Source organism: Rhinichthys klamathensis, unplaced genomic scaffold, assembly GCF_029890125.1.
Source record: "Rhinichthys klamathensis goyatoka isolate OS25496 unplaced genomic scaffold, OSU_Roscu_1.1 h1tg000194l_1, whole genome shotgun sequence".
Classification (NCBI taxonomy): domain Eukaryota; kingdom Metazoa; phylum Chordata; class Actinopteri; order Cypriniformes; family Leuciscidae; genus Rhinichthys; species Rhinichthys klamathensis.
The window spans coordinates 1,410,514-1,434,969 of record NW_026606720.1 but is presented as its reverse complement, the minus strand read 5'-3'; the positions used below and the strand labels follow the sequence as shown (position 1 = coordinate 1,434,969).

Genomic DNA, 24,456 nt, shown 5'->3' with positions numbered 1-24,456 from the left:
AAGGCTATGACAACACCACGTATCCGTAACACGCCCGCTCCGCGACACTAGTAGTTGCGGGGGTCTACCACCCCCCGGAAAACAAATCCTAAGGGAAACACTGTAGTAAAACACACTAATTTTAAAGCGGTATAAAAAGGTATAAAGGTATGTACAATCTATACAAATTGAAGTTTGCTGTGATTTATCTTATAAACAAAGTGAATGCCTGCAATCATTCAGTCAGAGGCGAATGCACAAAACATGCAAATTAATAAAAAAACATTATAAACGGTTATGAAACGATAAACAATGAAAGTTTATACGACACTGAAACGATTTACTTAAAAAAATAAATAAAAAAAACTCATAATCCATTAAACTTGCTGAGATACAAGGAGGAACCTGAACTAAAATTCTCAGTTCCACACACACACACACACAGACGTCTGGTAAACTCATGAATATTACACACACCTCTGGTAAACTCATGAATATTAAGTTAAGCTCCGCCCACTGAAACCAAAATCTCAAAAAACTCAAATCTCATAACACCGGCAGTCAATCACTCGCATTCCGTGACATTGCTTCAACTTTGCTTTTCAAACCAGAATAACGAAATTGCTCTGAAAAAAAAAGCAAAAATAACCAATTTCTACCTGTTGATCAAATTATGCGTAGTGTTGTCAGTGATGTGCAGGCTGTAGCCTACATACTGCATCTGTTCACACCTCAAAAGTGTGTTTTAGGGTTTCATGTCCCTTTAAATCATACAATCTAATTCTAAAAAGAAAGATAATAAACTGCTCATGCTACATGTGTGTAGCATCTTTGTTTGGATCATGATTAAATTCAGTGTTCGCCTCTAATTTCAAATGGTTAAATATATTTAGGTCAGTTTGGCCTGTAGCGCACATAAACTTTTGCCTAAAGGAAAAAATGGCAACTGGTATTCGGCCAATTTGCTTGTAAAATTAAGAAGACGACAAAAGGAATCGCCTATGAAAAAACATGTTCGGTGCGTCACTATCTCTTACACCTTGAGCTCATGTAAGTGTACACAAAACATCTTAGCACAACTGTTTTCAAAAAGTATATATATTTTTAAATATCATAAATTATTAATTCATAAACACAATTATGTTTTTGAGGAGTCAAACCCTTTTAAGGTATATTTTAATTATACTTGAACTAAACTTGACTTATCATATAGAGGTCAAATTATCTGATATTTAAAAAAATGTACGTTATTGAGTCATGAGGGGCTGCAGGGATCTTCTCCATGATAGCATTTCCCATTTTTATGTATAATGATAATAAAATATGATGCATAATAGCACTTTAAACGTACTTTCAGGATAAAACAGCATCAGTAAACGTTGAATTACGGTTCATACCTTGAAAAGGAGTAAGTGACGTGTATGCTGTGACGTTCAGTGATATATAATCCAATCCATTGACATCTATAAAGAGAAGAAGAACACAGTAACACGTTTATGAGTAACATTTACTGGATTTGCTGGTACACATTCTCCCTTTACGCAAGAAGCAATGGAGGATCTGGATCACACCTTCCTCTCTGTTTGCAAATCTACGTCGCAACTCAAAGCTCACACAATGACTTGGCAACCTCAAACATCCGTGTGTCAGATCACTCTGAAGCTTCCCCTTTAAAACAGGAAAACTTGTTCACCAAGACCAAATGGTGCCGCAGAAAAGTATAAAAAACATAAACATTTTCACAGTAACGTTACGTAGAGTATTAGAATGATATAGTATTTATACACTTACTCAAAGTGTGTATACCAAGTAATATAAACAGGATTAACTTACAGTTCAAACTATAGGTAGTCACTAAAACAAACTTTCACCACGTCACAGTATTAGCATATTAGAGTATCATAACTTTAGACTAGCTTTTTAAAATATATTTTGAAGCATCATGCGACACATTCACAAGCGGTCACGAGCGCAGAAAACAAGACTAAAGAGTTTAATGGCGAAAAGTACAGGGAAGGCGTTTATATTACATCGTTCAAAACAGTCCAGAGATATATTAGTGTGAGTAAGTTAAACGTAAACGTGAAAGAGAGCAGAGTTTGTTTCATATCTAACATTAACTTGCTCTTCTGTCGAGAGGACGTTATTAAACTTACCTCAAATGAAACGAAGGCGCTCGAAAACCGCAGCCGCAGATGTTGAAAACTCTGTATTGATCAATAATCCTTACAGAACAAATAAAGACTTTCAGCTCTTCATTTTATGGTCGGTTTTTTTGGATGTACACACACTTTTGGTGTTTAGAATTACGCGAAGTTCGTTAATAGTGACGCTCCGGTTAGTGGTGGGTACTGAAGCGCGAGCACGTCGTCTTCTTTCAAAACACGAGAACGCGCACGTCGATCATCAACTAGTTTGACGCACCCATTTTAAAGTTACGAGCCACTGACCATTAAATATAAAATAAATAAGGTCGGTTTAATAGGATTGTTGTTGTTGTTGTGAATTCTCTGTAAAAAAAAAAAAAAAAAAAATTTAAAAATCTGTGAGACTTTCTCTAGGGAGCACCTGCCGTTTCAAAAAACGAATTAAATTTTTTTCTTTATTTGAGATATTCTAACACTAAAACTAATCTATTAAATAATATATTATTCAACAAATTGGTACCTGACCAACAATTGGAAACAACCTACCTCTCAAGTACCGGTTAACCGCAAATGACTGTGTTTAGTTCATTCAGGCCAGCGCTGAGAAAAATAACATGTATCACTTGAGCCCGTCTCTGGATCAGGACAATCATTTATACCTGGAAAACTTTAATATCAGTTTAATTTTAAACATTGTACCCAACCAATTGGCTCTATCTTAAATGTCTTAAAAATAGATGTACATTTAAAAGAATGGACATCATACAAGTTTTAATTTCTCACTTTATTATTTTAATTGGTAATCTTTTATAGATTTTCTTATATCTTAAATAATTCTTTCCATCTTGATTAGTCCCACATGAATAGTCATCTATTCTATGATATTCCTAACAGTTAGCAGGAAGTGATTTAAAAGCACAAAATAAGTAGGCTATTAGCAAATAATCAACTTTTTAAATAATCAACTTATAATTAAACGTTGAAGTGTTTGAGAATGGCCAGAGTATATTTCTGAAAGTCTATCCTTAATGACAGCTTAAATACAACACCGAACTCACTGTAGATTGTTCATTTCCTACGACCTGAGCTAAATTAGGTAGAAGGCAGCGACCTCTCCTGAAATTAAAGAGAAAGTGCAACGGATTGTGAATGAAAGTAAAAACTGCATGGACGATTGACCGGAGAACCCTCGTTTACTCCTGAACTTCAAATATTACTATTTATATAACCTAAAGCCTATATGCGACTCCATGAATCACCACACATTAAAAAAAATAACTATTATTAATTTTTTTTTCCGATACACATTTTATAATCTGGACTAATAATTTATAATAAAACCATTTTCTCAAGGGTTGTTTGGTCCAGATATTTTGACCTAAGGCATGGTGTTCATGTGTCGACATTGATCTATTAGAAGTATTATCTTCTTAAGTATTATCCACTCACTGTACAGGTAAAGAAAAGCATACCCAACAATGAATCTTTTTTTTTTAAGTAGAAATTGTATTTTAAAGAACTCAATTTGCATTGACATTATTTTCATGACTATCATTGTATAAATAAATAAAAACAATCTTATTAAAAACAGTCATTATTTCAAACACAAATATTTTCACATCTAGGCAGCATTTGTTCTATAGAATCTTAAGTTATGTAAAATTGTATTAAATACATTTTCTCAATCCAGTAATAGCTTATAAGAGCAGCACCATGACACGTATGCAAGTGAGGCTGTGCAGATAGACTTGTATTTTCTGTAGTAGGCCTATCGATGCTGTAAAAAGCAGGCTTAAATCACCTAGTCCTAGATCACATCATCTATCCCTTTTCCACAGCTCATATTGTCTGGGGTATTGTCCACTGAAATTTCCCGGAAATTATATTTTTAGTGTTTCGTCAGCAAAACAATACAGATTAAATAACAGTACAACCCACTGAAGAGATGCCTGTCTCTCACACAGCCTCGATTTCATTCAAAGATGGCGCCGCTGTGATTTGGTCTAGTCAGGGCAGACGCCATATTGGATTGTACTCGGCTGTGACGCTACGAACGGTAGATCACGTCGTTTTCAAACCTCACAACTTTCAGACTGTTTTATGTTGTTTGTCTATTGAGAGTAGTTTTGGAAATATGTTTTGTCAGCTGAACAATTCGCATGTAGAGTAGGATACATTGAACTATATTTACCCGTTGTTTTCACTCCTGTCAAAAATTAAATATGGCACTATCATACAAGTATAGTTCCTAATTTAAAAAAAATATCACCATGGTCCTACAACTAACCTTAACTTTTTTAGGATTTTTTTCTTTACGGTGAAATAGAAGACATTTCTAAAGTCAGAATCACCCAACAAAGAGCATTGTTTCCCCATATTTCCTTGTATTTAGATCACTTGACACCCCAAACCCATAGTCTCCTCTTCAAATCTTTTATTCTTTACATATGCAAAACAATCACTCATCACGTGTCTCCTATGTTGAAAATAAAGAATTCCTGTGTTTGACCCAGTGTATAGACCATTCCTGACCCAACGAAGATAAGACTCTGTGTCTTGTATGGACAAGTTACCTTGTTCTTGAAGCATACGACACAATTCCCAAAACTTGAAGCTGCTGTGATAAACCAACTATACCAGGTGCAATTTTGGTAAAATAACTTTTTTTTTTTTTTTCAAACACCATATAGCTTCACAGGACACAGAATGAATACATCCCATTATCCTATGTCAAAACATTCATTTCAAACACTGTAAGATGATACAATTTATTGCCATAAACAGTGTAGGAAAATGAAAAGAAAAACAAGAGAATAAAAACAGCCGACCTCTATAGTACAGTAAGAAGACAATTTTGAACTTCCTCATAATCCAGTAAAATGCGAGGAGAAGGGTTTCCCATGAGGACTCTACACTCGATCCACTAGGAGATGAAAGTACAGCGGCCGGCGTCACCGGCGTGTCTGGAAATGTGCGAGCAGTTCAATACGCTTCATATGGAAAGGCAGTACTGATCGTGTTATGGATCATAGTTTCTACTTGTTTTTTTTTGTCCTGGAAAGAAATACATTGCAGTCAAGCTGTGGATGTCGCTGTAGACCCATGTGTCACCAACCAAACCTATCATGCATGCATGTTGCTCTTCTAAGTGAATGAAATACATGTGGCACATTGTTCCTGAAAGCTCTGGATGAGCCAGATTTGGTCAGGTTCGGAAAATCTTTCGTAAAGACAACGCAAGAATTCAAACAGATTCAAAAACAGCTCTTCACTGTGAAATGGTTTAATTAAGAATCAAGCTCAACGTTTTAATTTTCAAATACAGTAAAGAAATTTAAAGAGCAAAATATAAAAAGCACACGGCTGCAATTACGTCCGCGTGTCTACAAATTCGGAACACAAAGATACTTTGGAGAGGGAGAGAGATATTTTGAAGTCCTTAAACACAATGGAAATCAACCAGGAGATGTTGTCCTCCAAGTTTGGGTTCTTTGAGGCGTGTGGGAGGAGTCAGCGAGGACAGGCAGAGGCGGAGTTAAGACTATGCCCCGCCCCTTTCTAGAGCCCCCACCTCCACATGCTTTTTAAGCCAATCGGATGAGGGCTCGTTTGGATTCGAGAGGAGACCAGCACCTCGTGCCCCTGCCTGCGTGTCACTGGGAGAAGTCTTTGAAAGATTTTATGGTGATCAAAGCCAGTAGAATCCAGTATAGCCTTCCGGAATAATGCAGCCACACTGACACAGATATTAATTCTTAAGAGAACGGAAACATAAAACAAAACAAGAACAGAGTGGTTACACAGGGTCCATTGTAGGAGATGGTGAAAAGTTGACATTTGCAACATGAACATTTTGATAAAGCAATTATTAGAATCAGTTCAACACTAACAGGAAGATTGCGGCGGGGTGTCGAACGTGTGTAGATCTACCGATTAACGTCGTAAGAAACCGAACACTGACTGTACAACTGGACTACGTTGTGCTTTGACACGCCAATTTACAGACACGATAAGGGCTAGGGAAGAGGACAAGCACCACATGTACATTCCAGTGCGCGGTCGAAGGTTTGCGTGCGCGTTTCGGAAAAAATCGTCTGAAATGGCGATTTTTTATTAAATCACATCAAAAACAAACAAACAAAAACAACTTCAAAAGGTGCAGTCCAGTAAAAATCCAAAGAACAAAAATGCAAAACAATGGTGGTTCAATCCAACAAACTTAATACTGCTTTTCGCGAACGCTAATATAAATTGAACGTCAACCGTGGAAACGTTAGCTAGCTGCCCCGCAATAAAAGTGCACACTAGTGTTGTCAAAAATATCGATATTTCGATAAATATCGATACTGAAATATCTGAACGGTACCAATACTAATTTCCCGAAGTATCGATACTAGCCGAGCAGTCACTTTCACTTCTCTCAAAAGGCGCGTTGACAAACACCACACGTGACGTGACGCACTCGTCTCATTCGCTCTGGTTAAATAGCAAAAGTGAAGTGAATGGAAAGATGGCGAGGGCCGCGCCCCCGCGACCGGCTTTGGTTGATTGATAAAGAACACCACGAGCGGGCATGTCGGAGAATAGCGCGGACACGAGCTACACACCGCGAGCGGGCATGTCGGAGAATAGCGCGGACACGAGCTACACACCGCGAGCGGGCATGTCGGAGAATAGCGCGGACACGAGCTACACACCGCGAGCGGGCATGTCGGAGAATAGCGCGGACACGAGCTACACACCGCGAGCGGGCATGTCGGAGAATAGCGCGGACACGAGCTACACACCGCGAGCGGGCATGTCGGAGAATAGCGCAGACACGAGCTACACACCGCGAGCGGGCATGTCGGAGAATAGCGCGGACACGAGCTACACACCGCGAGCGGGCATGTCGGAGAATAGCGCGGACACGAGCTACACACCGCGAGCGGGCATGTCGGAGAATAGCGCGGACACGAGCTACACACCGCGAGCGGGCATGTCGGAGAATAGCGCGGACACGAGCTACACACCGCGAGCGGGCATGTCGGAGAATAGCGCGGACACGAGCTACACACCGCGAGCGGGCATGTCGGAGAATAGCGCGGACACGAGCTACACACCGCGAGCGGGCATGGGAATAGCGCGGACACGAGCTACACACCGCGAGCGGGCATGTCGGAGAATAGCGCGGACACGAGCTACACACCGCGAGCGGGCATGTCGGAGAATAGCGCAGACACGAGCTACACACCGCGAGCGGGCATGTCGGAGAATAGCGCAGACACGAGCTACACACCGCGAGCGGGCATGTCGGAGAATAGCGCGGACACGAGCTACACACCGCGAGCGGGCATGTCGGAGAATAGCGCGGACACGAGCTACACACCGCGAGCGGGCATGTCGGAGAATAGCGCGGACACGAGCTACACACCGCGAGCGGGCATGTCGGAGAATAGCGCGGACACGAGCTACACACCGCGAGCGGGCATGTCGGAGAATAGCGCGGACACGAGCTACACACCGCGAGCGGGCATGGGAATAGCGCGGACACGAGCTACACACCGCGAGCGGGCATGTCGGAGAATAGCGCGGACACGAGCTACACACCGCGAGCGGGCATGTCGGAGAATAGCGCGGACACGAGCTACACACCGCGAGCGGGCATGTCGGAGAATAGCGCGGACACGAGCTACACACCGCGAGCGGGCATGTCGGAGAATAGCGCGGACACGAGCTACACACCGCGAGCGGGCATGTCGGAGAATAGCGCGGACACGAGCTACACACCGCGAGCGGGCATGTCCGGAGAATAGCGCAGACACGCGAGCGGGCTGCGGGCACCCAACAGATTGTTTGACTATCAATAATCCCTCACATCACTCATTTTTTAAAATTATTGTATAGGTGAAAACAGACTTAAGGAACAGGCTCCAGGGGTAGGCTACTATCTAGCAGCATATGCTCAGCATCAGGGGTGTTTGTTGTTTGGACAGACCTGCCCCCACTGCTAAAAAAAAATCCTCAAGGAAACACTATAACGCTTCCCATTTGAACTTTTCTGAAACATTAACCAAGATGGCCTAGTATTGTTGTTGATAAGAGTCTGTGTTGTCTCGTTTTAATTCTTAAAGTTAACATAATCTGACTGAGGAATCTTAGACAAGTAAATATTGTAACTGTGGTCAAATGTAAATTAACTGGTGCCTATTTAACTTTATTCAAAAATTATTATTTAATTCTGCAATTTTCCTTCATTAGCTATTATCATCAATTTGATTACACAGATATTAATTAAACTAAACAGCTAGACAATAGCATCTCTAAATTAAATAATGACATGCCTTTAACTGAAAATTGAATGTTTAATCTTATTATACACTGACTCTATCCTCCAATTTGATACTGTTAAGTGCTTTTTTGTTACAGTATATTTTAATCTTTGATAACAGTAGGTAATAAAAATACATCATGTTAGCTCTGGTCCAATTAAAAAATATAAACAAATAGAACTCAGGACATTTTTGTTCATGTAAAATATACCTCATGTTCTAGACTTGTTATATTTAGCTTTAAATTAAAAAAATACCCCCTTAATATTGCGGCAGTTTTTTCTCCGTGGTATCGAAAATGGTATCGAATATCGATATTTTTCAAGATATCGTATCGAAGTTAGAAATTCTAGTATCGTGACAACACTAGTGCACACACCAAAACGGCGTCGTTATTCGCGCGATAAAAGGGCTCGGCGTGTGTGGTTCAGTCTACGTCTATAAAACAAGCCAAAAAAGAAACGTTTAAAACCAGTTTCCATTCCATTTAAGAGAACAGCTAAAAAAAAACCCTTTCGAATCTCACCGAGGATGTGAAAGAACTTCCCCCCGATGAAAACTACAGTACAGAGCAGGCACTAATCACAGGGAAGCAAAGGTGGACATAAAACCATTGTTTGGCCATGCATTCACGAGCTGCTCGTTGGTGTGCGCAGGTGTCATGGCGATCGATCGATGTAGGCGTGGTTTCGTGTATTTGTTTCCGTTGAATAAATATATAGTCAATCGATCTGAACTCCGGACTCCGTTCATCTCTAACAGGTAGGACTGATAGAGGCCTTATCGCATTCCCGTTGGCATGATACGTTTTTTTTTTTTCTGTCGTCGTTGTCCCTGTACCTCGCCCTTCCCTCCCCTTCTTTCTCTATCCCTCCCCTTCTTTCCTTCCTTCCTTTTGGAGCGGTGAGGGAGGCTGCAGTCTCTTAGTGTTTGTCTTTGGGAATTACCTCCTCCCGGGGTTTGGCACCCCCAAAGATGGCCGAGTTGGGGTTGGCCACTTGGTTAAGGGGACCTGCCACTGTACGCGGCTTCAGCTGTAGCTTCGGCCTCTGCGCTCTTTCCTCTGTGGAAAAAACAACATAATTGAGACATTAGATGTTGTTGTTGTTGTTGAGTAATTTAGGTAGTGTCAATAACTTCACTTGAGTTCAACATGAAATGCTATCTGCAACCCATTTGACTTCTGCTGAAGGATTTGAGTAAACAGCATTTAAAAAAGGGAAAAGTTGGGCGAAACCTGATTTGATTCAGTGGGAATTGACTGGATCATTAACAAGGCCGTATTTATTTGAGCCTCAACTTGCTGGGAACTATAACCTTTCAACTGTATATAAGTTATTTGGCATCAAATTAAAAATTAATTGAATAATGAAAGATTTTAGAAAAGCTGCAATATACCCTAAAACAATAGTATTTTAGGATATAATGCAGCTTTTCTAAAACCCATTATTCTCCATTACAATTGGTTAACATTGTGGATGCAGAAATATTACAATTCGGATTCCTGATATTTTCAATAACTGATAAATGGCTAATATCATTTAATTGGTAACACTTTACAGTAAGGTTTCATTAGTTAACCACATTAGTTAACATTAACAAAGAATCAACAATACTTCTACGGCATTGATTAATATTAGTCAATGTAATTTAATACATTATTAAAATCAAATGTTGTATTTGTTAACATTAATGTACTGTGAACTAACAATGAACAAATGTATTTTTATTAAGTAACATTAACGAAGATTAATAAATACTGATAATAAATACAACAAATGTATTAAAAATAATAAGCTAAACAAAATCTAGCAAATATCAAGGTTTTATGTCTAAATTTGTAGATTTAAAGGATTAACTTTAAGTAAAGATTAGGCGTCAAAGTGAATAAATATTAAAACAAAAAATACTCTAGATATGGTACAGGTATATTGTGCATCAAGGTAACATTAGCCATTTATATTAATGAATTGGTATAGATTGGTGTACAGCTGAAAATCAGAGCAAGCTACTACATTTTGCTAAAAGACTTAACATGTTCCTGCTGTTGATGGAGTAAATGGGGTCCATATTGATTTCATGTTGACTTTAAAGCACACATATAAGGCTATATCTGCTCTCATGAGAATGAATGAATCTGCGAGACCGTCAGAAGGTTCTCTGAAGTCTGTCGAGCCTCCGCGAGGGGGAGGTCCGCCCCCCTCTCTGAAGCGTCCCATGCCTCCACCCCCCCTTCGGTCCGCCGGGCGCCCGCCTCCTCGACTCCTCCCACCCATGAAGTCATCATCTCGAAATCCTGTGGGAGAAGGAAAGGCATGAGTAACTGGTGCATCACTCTCCCAATCCGCTGCGAAGTTGTGCCAAAATACTGATCCAGGAAAGGCTCTGGGCAAGAAGTTAAGACTTGTGAGAAGCCTGATCCAAGATCAGTATTTATAGACAACTTCAATTAGGGAGGACATTTGACTGCGCTGACAACATGACTGATGGCAATGAGATGGAGTCCCTGAGATCAATGTACAAAAATCAACTTGAAATTAACTATGAAAAAGCCATTCACAAAACACAAACAAACAATACCAAGTACCCTGCTGATACTGCAAGTCCTGTGGCTCAGTTACATTTATTTCTGGGAAATATTCGGGGTTATTTTCAATGAGGTTTATGTTCATTTTGACTCCCTCAATTTGTAAAAGAGAGTGAACCATGTTTTCTGTAATAGGGCGAAAGTCACAAAAATAATCAATGTCAATTATTTTTCACCCCAAAAACAAATAAAAAATTGCTTATTGTCGTAGTGTGGAAAAAAGTACACGTTGTACTGAATGTATGCTGATTTTATTCTGTATTTTAACGTTGTTAAATAACAATAAAGTGCCCAGACATATTCATTACTGCACTCAATTGTAATGAAAATGTCACAATAATAATAATTATTGTTATACATTTTTTTTTTACTAAAAACACTGCTTATCCAAAACCTTGTCCAAAAAAGTCATTCATAAAACTAAAATGTAATGTTCCTCACGCTCCCTTGCTTACTAGGCGTTCGTTGAGTACATTTATTTGTCAACATGTTTTAAGTTCATTTTCAAGTTCAAAAGAGGAACACTTCTGAACTATCTGTGGTAAAAGCATTACAACAGATGTGTCCTCAGATTCCTGCTAAAAAAAAAATAATTGTATGTAGAGCCAAAGCCCAAAAGGATCGAATTCTTGCCCATTTCACTCTCCGCACCTCCTCCAGACTGGTCGTAGTCGTCTCTGGGGTCACGTCCCCCTCCTCGGCCCCCACGTGAGCCACCACGGCCTGAAAGGGACAGGGGGGGGGGGCTGTTTAATAGGGGCAACAATTCAAAGGCGAGATCGGGGTGAAAGAGAGGCCCACCCAGATAACGCGTCTACTGAACCAATCAGATCATCAGCCAAGACTGCGTACAGGAAGACCCCAGCTGGCCTATCAGAAAGCCCTCCGTTTGTTAGAGGCGAAGGAAAAGGAGCAAGAAAGAGTTTTTCTACTGAGGGGTGAAAAACAGAAGAGAACAAAAAGATCTAAAGATGAAATGAACAATGAATGTGAGAAGCCCAGCTAAAGAAAAGCTCTGTGTGTGTAGTATGAGCAGTGAGAGGTTCGGCAGCAATATGAAATAAAACAAAAGCTGTAGTTCAGAATAAGAGACAGAAGACACAAGGTATTATTGAGCATTGCTTAGGGACCGGGGGGGTCGGGCCAAAACCTTGTCACAATATCACATTCCTTTAGGGATTTCAACTTAGTTCATACTTACTACTAATTTAGAAACTAAATTGCTCAAATGAAGGTCTAAAAACGGGTAGAAAAAACCCTCAAAACAGGACATTTTCAAATGAGCCATGCACATATGCGCATGCCATCAAATCAATTCTACGTCTGTTTTTTTTAATGAGAACAAGAACTTAATCGCAGTAAGACGTTTAAATGACGTTCTGCTTATTAGCTAAGAAGTGTGTGTTTTTACCGCCATTCTTCACAAACCCAATGCTCAGCACAACTGATAAACTCACATACGGTAGGTGTGTTACTGGCCACCGTTTTAATCTACTTGCGTCAAATGCAAAAAATTTCTGCGTCCGTATTGGATATTATTCGGCGCCGTGCCGCTGTAACCGGGTTCGCCTGCGCTTCCTCAGGATGAAGATGAGCAAAGACTGCGCAGAGTGAGTTGTGGGGACAGTTCAGCGATTCAGAGTGGAGGAAACACTTCACACAACTTTGAGAATGAACTCTGAAGTGATTTTGAACACGTCATTCGTGTACGTCCGACCACACGCGCACTTTGGTCAGAGCAGCGATAACGTGATTAAGGCGTTACACGCCCGTTTATTGCATTTATGGTTGATCCGATTATGAGCTTAACTGCATTCGTTTGATCAAAGTATTGTATACGTGAGGTAAAGTTGAATCAAGATATTGCCGAAATCCCATTATAATAGCATTATGAGGGTGCTTGTAAACAGTCATTACAACAGAAGTAGAGTGAAAGAGAGTTTGCAGTTGATTTTGGAGGATTTAACCGAACTAGATGATTGGAGAAGTCCGCTACATGTCAGTAGTAGTAATATAGCTTTTTAATGCCATGTGAGGCTTTCTTCATGGCAAAAACAAGAGTTGCATTTGTCAGCAGAAAAAAATCTGTCATTTTCATTAAAAGATCGAGTTATGACATTATATATTAATAAAAGTGTGCAAGATTTACGATGTTAGTGACTGAGGAAACGCATCATCACAGTGTGTGAAAAGGGTCCATAGGGTGAAAAGCCGTTTCATGCCGACTATCACTAATACATGTGATGAGTTGAAGACTGGGTAATGCAATTTATCATTAGCCTGGGTAACGTCAGACCACGTCTCATTGACATTGAGACTTGGGTCTGGGAGCCACATGTTCATTTTCTCGTATTTGAGGCATGGTTTACGAATGCCCAGAGCCGTTTATTGGGTGCTAAGAATGTCTATCAAATGCGCCTGTACGTAGCTCATAGCCAATCGTTTCAATTATAGCAGATGACGTATGTAGTAGGGTTGGGGCGATGTCTACCAATTTGGCATCAGACGATGTCTACAGTGAAACATCGCGATGGACGATGACATTTTATTTTCGTAATGTTCTCATTTTCCACTAGATATTTTCCTCTATATCTCATCAGCAATTTCGATTTCGGCAGCTCTGCAGCAGCTGAGCACTAAGGAGCGAATGTACAGTGACGTGACATCACTGCCAGATTCAAACTGCGTGCTTTCACATTTAAATTCATATAATTTATAGCAAAACAATACATTTATAGATTGTAAAATACACAATGGTGTCTATGGAAGCAGCAATAACAACCCATTCAAATATATTTGACGACGGGTTTTTTTCATATCAGAGAGACACAGTGTAAATAACTATAAAGTCAACTCTATTTTTCTCCCAGTTCACCGGCCACTTACTTTCATGTTTTTCAGGAGAAACTGATGAATTGACGCGCTGTAATAAATCCAACAGACAGAAATCTCTGAACTGCGGCCCAAACACGGCGCCCATCTCACGTTACAGATCAAGATCATTTATAACGTTTTTTTAAAACAAAACAAAAACTCACTTACACATATTTGAGAATCGGAATAGAAGATAGTTCATGACATGGTAAGCAAGTTCGTTAATATTTAGAAATAAAAGCGCTAAATCTGTCATACAGCGCTATTTTGGCTGTGGTGAATCACGTGCCAAGCATGACGCATCACCATGGAAACCGGGGACACACAATGTTTAGCCGATGCCGTCTAAACATCGTGATGTCTGCCAGCGATGATATCGTCCATCGGCCCAAACCTAGTATGTAGAGCGACAGAAATTAGACGAGGAAGAAGACGATGGGTCAGAGATTTATTTGCGTTCTAATCTACTTAGAACAATATCTAAGGCTGCATCGAAAGGTAACTTCGCGTCTGCTGCCATGTTGGATCCATCGCTATAAACAAACTGCTCCGGTGTGTCGTATAGACGTCGCCATCGTCTTGCTGCTCCCTCCCCGTTCTGTGATTGGTCCCCTCGCTGAGGCGAACATTTGGTCCATGGTATCCAGACTACCTAGCAGCGTGAATAAAATCGCGCTGCGCAAAGGCAGTACGGGGAAACCCAGGCTAATTTATAATTATATTTGAATGAAAAACACTATTTATTAGGGGTGTAACGGTTCACAAAATTCAAGGTTCGGTTCGATACGATACACTTGTGTCACGGTACGTTTCCGATACAGCGAAAAAAAAGAAATGCCAGAAAAATTTCCTTGATTTAATTTTTTTAATTATATTTTTATTAAAACTAACATCATAAAGTATGATATGTTTTAACTTTGAGCAATGATGGAGCTATACTTGACTTTTCTTAGGAGCTTATAAAACAAAACAGCTCCTTGGACAAAATGAAATGTTATATTGTAGTAGTTCTAAACAAAGGTTTATTTTAGTTCAGATTAACATTTGAGGGCAGCAATTGTATTCATAATGTCAAAATAAAACCGACGTGATGTTACTTGAAAGCATTATAGCCGACTATTCCTGCCAAACTCCCATGGTTACAGTTAGTAGTGTTACTACAGTAAACTCATGGTGAATGTTGCTGATCTGTGGACACTGGATAGTTCATTCATGGCACAATGTTTCTTCCTGGTTTCCACGTCAGCGCTGTTTGATCCGTTAATAACGGAGAAATGCGAATGTTTCTCACTAGATCTCGCAGTGATGTTATTACTTCAGTGGCGAATTCAAATGTTTTCTTTACTGGATTTGGCTGTGTAGTAACAGTGCTGATGATTAAGATCGGCTCGCGCTGCATTGGTCCAAACTGATAAACGGTCCGTCAACCACACAAGGAGTGGTTTCGTTCCGCTTACATTTGCCATTTGATGTTGGGCAATGTTGTGGTCACGCCAGCGTCTCTTACATTATGAGCGCGCTTGCCACGCGTGACGCGCCTACATTTCAAATAACGAAATTTTGGTCGACAGGAAAAATGGTCCAACGAACCGTTCGGTTCAAAAATGCGTACCGAAAACCGAACCGAAAGCCTCGTACCGAACGGTTCAATACGAATACGTGTATCGTTACACCCCTACTATTTCTACTATCTATACAGAGTGTGACAGGAACACTTCCGATTGACAATTCCGACTGTAAATAAAACCAGACCACCCAGCCCTAGCATTGCTCATTTTACTGAGACTCAAAACACTTCAATATTTAAAACGAAAAACAACTTGCAACATGCAACAAATATCCACAGAAAAGCATGCTACAATGTGAGTAAACAGCACTAACAGAAGAAGATAAAAGACTTGTGCTAATGAATGACAGCAGTATTACACACACACACTACCTCCTCCTCTGTCGTCTTTCCGGAAGCCGAAGCCGCCGGCGCCGCGTTCTTGCTTTCGGCCCTCAGCGATATCCACCCTCAAAGATCGGTCGCCTAGTAGCTGTAAAAGAGCAGTCAGGAACACACGATATATCACACAGCACAGTACCGTTCAAAAGCTTGGGGTCGGTTTCAAGTTTTTCGGGGGAAAGTTTCTTATGCTCACCAAAGCTGTATTCACATTTCTACAATGTTTCTACAACAGTGGTGCTTCACTGATCACTGACCTCAAACTAGTGAACGGTGCATTCATTACTTCTGCATTAGATGATAAACAACTGAATAAATAGTGTAATTAAGAGACTTACAGCGCCATCATACGTCAAAGCCTCTTTTAGAGATTCCAAGTCATCAAACTCTACATAACAGAAACCTGGAGCAAGAAAACAATTTACCATTTAGCAAATGCTTTGATTCAAATTGATGTTCGATTCATTAAAATGTGTTGTTAACAGCGTGTGGTTTCCCTTAGGGTCAGACCCTTGGCCTGGCCATTGCTTGAGCCACATCCTTCCCATTGTGCAACAGGAATGTACATTTTGAGGTATAACTCATGTCTGTAGCACAAAGTTGAATGCTTTCCTAAAACCAAGTACGAGTAGTAAGCAAACACAATGTCCCACATTAAACATGCATAGATCAGCCCACCTTTGAACTTGTCTGTCTCTTTGTCTCGGACTAGTCGGACGCTCCTGACGCAGAGGTCTTTGAAAATGGCATCTATGTCTCCTTGCACTGTGTTGAAGGGCAGGTTGCCGACGTATGCTGTGTAGGGAGGCTCTGAGGGAAGTTCCTTCTGCTTTCGGGGTCCGCCTTGGCCACCGCCACCACCTCGGGGTCTGCAGCCCAAACACAAACAACCTGGTCAACGCTACATCTTCTAGAAATAACAGGAATACGGTTCAATTATTGATCTATAAATGTGAATCATCGGTTGATCCTTCATCCACTGATTTTGCATCATACGTGGCAAAGAACCTCACATACACATGCACACGAATGAGTCACGCTGAACTGCAGTGGTGGATAGGTGTTTTCCCTGAAGTTTTTGAATCACACATGGGTGGGTGCTATATTAAGTGAGCTCACATTAATCTGTGGTACCAAAACCTTGCTTCCGATACACATTTCTTTAACATTTAATAGTTGACAAGTAGAAATCGGCATATACTTTCACTGATATTATATATCTCTACATCACTGACAGAAACTAACGTATAACGGGAATATTGCCCCTTAAAACTGATTTCCATAGGCATTTTTACATGCATAAGTGTAGATTACTCTAACCTTTATATTAGATGTATGCATCATCTTTTATTTAAATTACAATACTAAAACACTACATGCCATTACCAATCAAATTAAATCAACATCAGCAAAAAAAAAATCTCTTTAAAAGTGGCAATGCCTGTTTACAAATTCTTGATTTTGGTTGATTTTTGTCAGTTTAGTTCCAGTCTTTATAAAGCCCCTCCTTCCGAAAAGCACAATGTGCCCTGATTGGTCGGCTGGGACAGTGTGTTGTGATTGCTCATCCGCTACGAATGTGTTGTTTTGGAAACATCGCACCCTTTATTATAACCACAAGTTTCAACACACTACTAATGCAACTCAACCAGTCCTCAACCCTTTATTTTGGGCATGCCTTGGGCGAAAATCATTTAAATGAGGACTATTGTGACGTTCGTTCCTGGAGGACTACAATCTCAAGGAATCCTCAAGACTAATGGAGGCGTTTTCAGGGAGTTCAGAAACAGTTCACACTGATATAGAGAAGAACTCCCTCAGGACTGACTTTGTGCTTTGTAACTTTGCAGACCCTTTACATGATCAAACAGCACGAAATTTGAAAATATAAAAAAAGCATTATTCCACTTTAATGATAGAAGATGAAAATGGCTTAAATCAAACTAACACTTATGACAAGTATTCAAGTAATCACAGTGCTAAAAAAAGAGGAAAGGGGTATTATTGGAACATAAAAATTAGCATTATCTGTTGACAAGGCTTCTGTATATTTTGAAACTGGCATGTTGGTGTACTAACACTTCAGCCAGTCTACATAGTGGACACTAGATGCCAGCTGATGCCAATACTCTCAAAATGGCCAAATGGCATATTGGCTTGGCCCACATACCGGTCTATCACTGGTGAAAAAAGTGACAAATGCAAAAGCTATTGGACAGATGGAAAGTGCTTTGAACAAAATGCATCTTCTCACAGTATGTTACTTTCTGTAACAGTAGATTGCAAATCTGTGTGAGCTTCCGCTGGGATCCAGTATGCCAGAGACATTCCTCTGGTGTCAGACCGAGGCCCGAAACAAGCATATAGTGTGACTTCTCCGCTCCACCTTAGCCCAGCGCGTCTGATGTTTTCAGATCTGTGCCGTCCACAGCAAATGACAGATTACTGCTACTGGGTACTCACAGAAATCATCATCAACCTCAAGAACACATTTGACATCAAAACCTTTAAGTGCTGTGGTGGTCCAACGGCTCAGTGGCCAGATGGAAATACCATGGTACCCTGACCCATATACTTATGTCAGACAATAAATCAAGCTAGTAGAGATCATATGATAGCAGTGTAAAATTGGCTGATTAACAGAAGGAGGGCAAAACATCCACAGAACTGATGTCCTAAAACACTAAAGTGTCTTAATGCATTGAGGCCCAGTTTGCACCTGGTATTAAAGGCAGGGTAGGCAATTTTCGGAGCGGCTAGCATTAGCAAATTAGCTTTGAAAGCATGAGTCCTTCAGAGTCTTCAAAGCCATGCCTCCTTCAAAACACAAGCGTGTACAGCAGTTTTCAAAGCGTCACAAGACGAGAGAAGGTCTTAAACTACCTCATGTCTCAAAGCACATAACATTAGAATAATAATGAACAAACAACTTAAAGAGCACTGAGCTGTAGGTTCATTTCGACGTTGATAGTGTAGCCATTGAAATTCGAGTCACGAACCGCCCCAAATATAACGCCACAGCTTCTAAATGACTGTAGTGATGGTGTGAACGCAGCACAAGCTCGTTTTGGTTCAGAAACTGTAAAAGGTGACTGCTGTCTAACGCTGCATAGCATGAATCGTGCTGATGATGCAGGTGCGCGGAGGTACGGAAATACACACGTTGACAGGCGGGTAGGACATTGTATCATTGCATTCGTACCGAATGTGAAGAGACTTTCAACCAGCATACCAAAAAATGTTTCTGGAACAAATCACTCACGCCTTTAAAGGAGTAATTCACTTTTAAGAAATTAAGGTTTTTGATGAAAACATTCCAGGATTTTTCTCCATATAATGGACTTTGCTGGGCACCAAACGGTTCAAGGTCCAAAAGACAGTTTCAATGCTAACTGCAAACTGTTCAAAGGGCTTTAAACGACACCAGACGATGAATAATGGTCTTATCAAGCGAAACGATCGGTCATTTCAAAAATAAATAACAAAGTTTAAGTTTAATAATGTCAAATGCTGGCCTTTGAACAGTTTGCAGTTTGCACTGAAACTGTCTTTTGGACCTTGAACCGTTTGGTGCCCAGCAAAGTCCATTATATGGAGAAAAATCCTGGAATGTTTTCATCAAAAACCTTAATTTCTTTTCGACTGAAGAAAGAAAGACATGGACATCTTGGATGACATGGGGGTTAGTAAATTATCAGCAAAAGTTTTTTTTAAAGTGAACTAATCCTTTAAGATGCGTTTTGGTCGATCGGATAACAAATAGATGACGCAAAATACAGCTGTAAACGGGGTCTAAAATGTTTTGACCACTTCGAGAGGTAGTCGGAAACGCATTCGGAGTGTAGACGATGCTCATGTGGTTGAAAGTGGACAAAAGTGACGGATTAAAACTCCAGGTGTAAACGGCAGTGTTTCCGCTACATTCATTCTGCCGTGGCTGGCCACCACACCTAAAATCATCCCGCCACGGCTGCAGCTTCTCAGTGAGGTCCGATATTGTGCATACTATTGTGTTATTGTTAAGCTAAAGGCATGAAACATTGTAAAGCACCATCAATTTTTCGCACTATATTCCAAGACTTCTAAAGTCATTCAATAGCATAATGTGAGGTAAAAATTTACATTCAAGTTGTTAAGTTAAAGATAATGGAAACTCATTTCTCCTCAGTCATTCTCCATTCAGCATTCAAACAAGCGCGTCGCGTTCGGTTACGACAGTAACACGACGACACTCTCTTCAAGATCAATGTTCCCATTATTATACTTTATTTGTAGATAAAGGTCTATAGTTAGCATAAAATGACTTTATCTTGCTGGAGTTTATAGCGCTTTCTAAATCATATTCCTTTCTCCCGGGTGTCCGTTAGATTAACGTTACAGCACTGGAGTAGAGAGCGCTATGAATTGTTCTTCATGCGCACTGAAACATAGATATAATACATTAAGCATAGATAGATATAATCTCTTCGCTTTGTGCTTTGAACTTTTCAATGCGAAGCGCTGCACGTTGTGACTTCGCATTGTTTCAAGTTCATCATTCTGCGCACGGGATGCGCGTAATCGCTGTGCCGCTCTTGTTGGAGCCTTTCAGGTTATAATGCTTAGGGGAGGTTTAAACACCTGGGATAAGGGGGCGTGGCCAATGGGAATATCACTCATGGGCCACGCCCCCTCCCCCTGGCAAAATGGTCCTGCCACCACGGCTGGAAAAAAATCCTAGAGGAAACACTGAAACGGGAATGTGTCTCCCTCATCTACTTGTGATCCGATCGACCAAAACACATCTTAATACCAGATGTAAACAGGGCCATAGACAGTGATATTAAAAGATCAAACTCAGTACAACCTACTGATGATGCATACCATATACAAGCCAGCAGATGAGCCCAGAATATGAAATCAATGCACTAAACAGCAGGATGAGCGTCATTTATATTGGTTTTTAAATGGGGAAATCTTTCACGTTGAGTTCATATTCTGGGTTCATCTGCATCTGTACGGAGTAGGGGCGTTAAAATGATTAATTTCTATGATGCATTGCGATACGGCTGTGGACGATTCGGTGTCGATGCAATAACAGACCATAATCGATTAATATTAGGTCTGCATGTTAATTTTTCTCAAGAAAAAAATATCTCTCACATAATGCTGTAAACATACAGAGAGAAATTAAATATAATGCGGTTTTCATTATAATAACAATTATGTAATGACAAGTAAACATATAATAAATATGTCATATAGTGCATATATTTAGCTAAATACTCCTCGCTATTTTTCTAGTCAACTAATGTGCTGGTCATTAAATGGCTTTCCTGAGGTAAATGTAAAGAAGTAAAGTAAAGAACCCATTTTGACAGGTTTGCATACATCAAACAGGCACTTGCTTTCTATTTCTATACTCAATAACTGGTAAATGTCACGCATGTCTGTGAAAGGCAGCGTGCACGTATGCAAGTAAAGATATCTGCATGACATCAGGTTGATCTGATGGAGGGATAACACAAACTGTGTTTATTATACTGGACATGGACTTATGCTGCTGATCCGAGAATAACGTGAGCGGGAACTAAAACAGAATGCACATGTTTGAATTCATGTCACTTTCATGTCATTTATATGATTCTCCAAAGTGTATTGAAGAGAACCATATGCATGTCCAAAAAGGTGAAAGTACCACGGTATCTTTCAGGAATAATACTCCTCATAAACAGCAACGTAACGTGCGAATCGGGAGTGATATATAAGGGGAGTCAGTCAGACCCCTGTTCAAGGCCCAGTGCAGATCGTGCTAAAAACACGCTGTCGTACTGCTAAAACAATACAATTATGATATCCATAATGATATTCAATAGAGATAAGTGAGCAGGAATGCTTCACATAGAGTCCACGGACAGTGAAATGCGGAGTCGGTCGCGAGACATGAAGCCCATGTGGGCTGAGTTTCGTGCCCGGCCTCCATTCATCATAGCGGGGCTGCGTGGCCTACACTCGCTCGAGCTCCCGCAGAACTGCGCTCACACACAGAGACCCGCTTCCTCCTGTCGTATACGCGCTCAAGCATGCTCTACCGCTGCTCTGGTGCGGGTTTCTTACCCTCTTCCTCCACCGAAGCTACCGTAAGCCCGATCCCGGTCATCGTAGTTATCGTAATCCGCCATTGCCGAAGATGCTGTCCAGAGAAAGCAGCAGTCTGACGCTGAAGGACCCCAACATATACTGCTGCGGCTGCTAGCTGCCCACGGCGTGCCTGAAACATGACACTTGAAATTTTATAAAACATTTTTGAATAATGATAGATTATATAGGTAAGAAATATTAAAATGAGACGTGTGTATATTGGTTTTGGAGGATATATCCAAATACAGATTTTTCATGAGGAATTTGGACGATTTTTCAATTTGGCAACGGCGAGTAGACTCGAGATGCGATCTAACGTGGATCTACCAGTTTATTGTTTTGGAGGAACCATAAAGAGGTGGGGATTTAGATCCATTGATGTTTCGAATCTTTTAAATCAGTTCACACAATAATAATAATTATAATTCGTTCCCTGATTCGTTCAGAGACCATTTCTGTTACGGTGGTAGGTTAGCGACAAATGTGCACACGAGTAATTGAATCCTTCACTCTATGCTTGCTAACATTTGCGGGCAAAAATAGACTCCAGAAAGAGTGTCAATTAAAGGGATAGTTCACCCTAAAATGAAAATTCTGTCAGTAATTACTCGCCCTCATGTTGTTCCAATCCCGTAAAACTTTCGTTCATCTTCAGAACACAAGTGAAGATCTTTTTGATAAAATACTCAAACTTTCTATTCCTCTATAATAGACAGCTAACACTACAAACTTTAACAAACTAAAAGTGTCATAGAGGGATAGAAGGTTTGCGGATTTCGTCAAAAAGATCTTCATTTGTGTGAACGAAAGGCTTATGGGTTTGGAACGACATGAGGGTGAGTAATTAAATTAATGACAGAATTTCAATTTTGGGGTGAACTATCCTTCCCTTTAAATGATGCATTTCAATAATCTTCTTCTGTCATTTCAAGAATGTTTATGGCCATCAGTCATTTTTTATACATTCATAATTCTTCCTCATCCTGTCTCCTTGGTGTGAATGTGACTGACGAAGAACTAAAAACGCTTGACTCTCAGTGACGGGCATGCGAATTGTGTCTTTTTCTACAAATTCCTCAAATTTCCTCAAAACAAATAAAATTTTTATATATAATATAATAACACTGAACCGATGGCTGTAGTTCTTGAGTCACTAAGTTCGGTTCCGGACTTCAGTGGTGAGTCTTCACATGGATCTGTGAACTTAAGAACTATGGAGCTGGTAATGAAGTATTTTTGTATTAAGTCACAGATATTATTTGATTACTTAAAGTCGCCATGAAATCAAAACGCATGATTAAAGTTTTTATGGAATATTGCAGTGTATCTGTAAATCATTATTTTTTTTAAATAAAACATTTTCTTTTTTTAATTGTGCCTCATAATCTTTAATCAAAATAATGTCCCCTCTCTCTTGCAGCTCATCTCTTCTCTTCTTCTTTGCCACACAATACAGCCACAACCTCATTGAACCAAAGAAAAGTTTTATCCTGGTTAAATAAAGGATATTAACTAACTAGAGCTGCACGATTGATCATTAAAAGATGGCAATCTCGATTCAAACACCCACACGATCTCATTCCTAAATACGATTCTCCTGTGTCTATTAAACGTTTGACAAAATCACAGCGAAACATTTAAATCTGCGTTGGCGCTGCCGCTGATCCAGAGAGAGCAGCTGTCATGTTATGAAACAGCTTCACAAACAGTTTTTTCAACCGCACAGTATCTACTCGGTTACTAACATAACCTCGGTTCCCTGAGAGTAAGGGAACGAGTATTGTGCAGCTATATGCAGTGGGGAAACTCCTTTTTCTAGAGAAATAGCATCAACTATCCATCTGGATATTCTCTGCTTTGTGACGGGCGAGCCTTTGGACCGGCCACCGAAGCAGACGAAGAGCTGTTCTGATTGTCTAAAAGACGTGGAACGCTCCAGATAAATTCTCAGTGCTCTGACAGGACAGAGTAGATTAGCCTCCCCATCCTCTGAGGAAGGAGGAAGGGCCAATAAAGTGATCACCTGTGTTCTCTAAACGGAGTTGAAAGCACTTTAGGCACATAGCCGTGTCTGGGGTTTGAGTCGCCAACACCAAACTCCAAACAAGAGGGCTCACAGAGAGCGCCTCCAAATCTACAACTCGCTTGATAGATGCCAGTGCCAGCAGGAGAGCAGTCTTTAACGAGAGTATTTTGAGATCAACCGACTGAAGCGGTTTAAACGGTGGTCCCTTCAGGGCCCTAAGGACCGTGGAGAGGTCCCAAGACGGAACAGATGGAGGTCTGGAGGGGTTAAGCCTCCTGGCTCCTTTCAGAAACCGTACCACCAAGTCGTTTCTTCCTAGTGACCGGCCAGCCATTGGAGCATGATAAGCTGCGATGGCTGCCACATACACTTTGAGCGTGGACGGGGTCCTGCCCGCGTCTAATAGTTCTTGTAGGAAGGAGAGCACCACTGGTACCTCGCATGACACAGGTACAAAACGTTTG

The 24,456-nt window shown here is 40.5% G+C and overlaps 2 protein-coding genes across 7 annotated transcripts in view; both read right to left on the bottom strand.

Moving 5' to 3' along the window:
* rffl (ring finger and FYVE-like domain containing E3 ubiquitin protein ligase) overlaps positions 1–2,251 on the bottom strand; it is a 28,253-nt gene extending 26,002 nt beyond the window's left edge. For all 3 annotated transcript variants that reach the window (XM_056262584.1, XM_056262586.1, XM_056262585.1), the window contains exons 1-2: positions 2,136–2,251; positions 1,377–1,442 (exon numbers count right to left, since the gene is read on the bottom strand). The gene's annotated coding sequence lies outside the window, so the exon portion shown is untranslated. The remainder of the gene's footprint in view (positions 1–1,376; positions 1,443–2,135) is intronic.
* Positions 2,252–4,880: 2,629 nt separating this feature from the next.
* eif4h (eukaryotic translation initiation factor 4h) lies at positions 4,881–22,102 on the bottom strand. 4 transcript variants are annotated; one of them, XM_056262588.1, is made up of 8 exons: positions 21,943–22,102; positions 16,525–16,715; positions 16,185–16,249; positions 15,838–15,937; positions 11,658–11,747; positions 10,584–10,733; positions 9,385–9,500; positions 4,881–5,880 (listed from the first exon to the last, which is right to left on the bottom strand). In XM_056262588.1, exons 1-8 carry the CDS (start codon positions 22,005–22,007, stop codon positions 5,875–5,877), a joined length of 783 nt encoding a protein of 260 aa, XP_056118563.1. In that variant the 5' UTR covers positions 22,008–22,102; the 3' UTR covers positions 4,881–5,874. The 4 variants fall into 4 exon arrangements, with proteins under 4 accessions (XP_056118563.1, XP_056118566.1, XP_056118567.1 ...); XM_056262591.1 differs by having other exon boundaries at positions 11,676–11,747; XM_056262589.1 differs by lacking the exon at positions 4,881–5,880 and adding an exon at positions 8,387–8,401.
* Between the last annotated feature and the right edge of the window lie 2,354 nt (positions 22,103–24,456).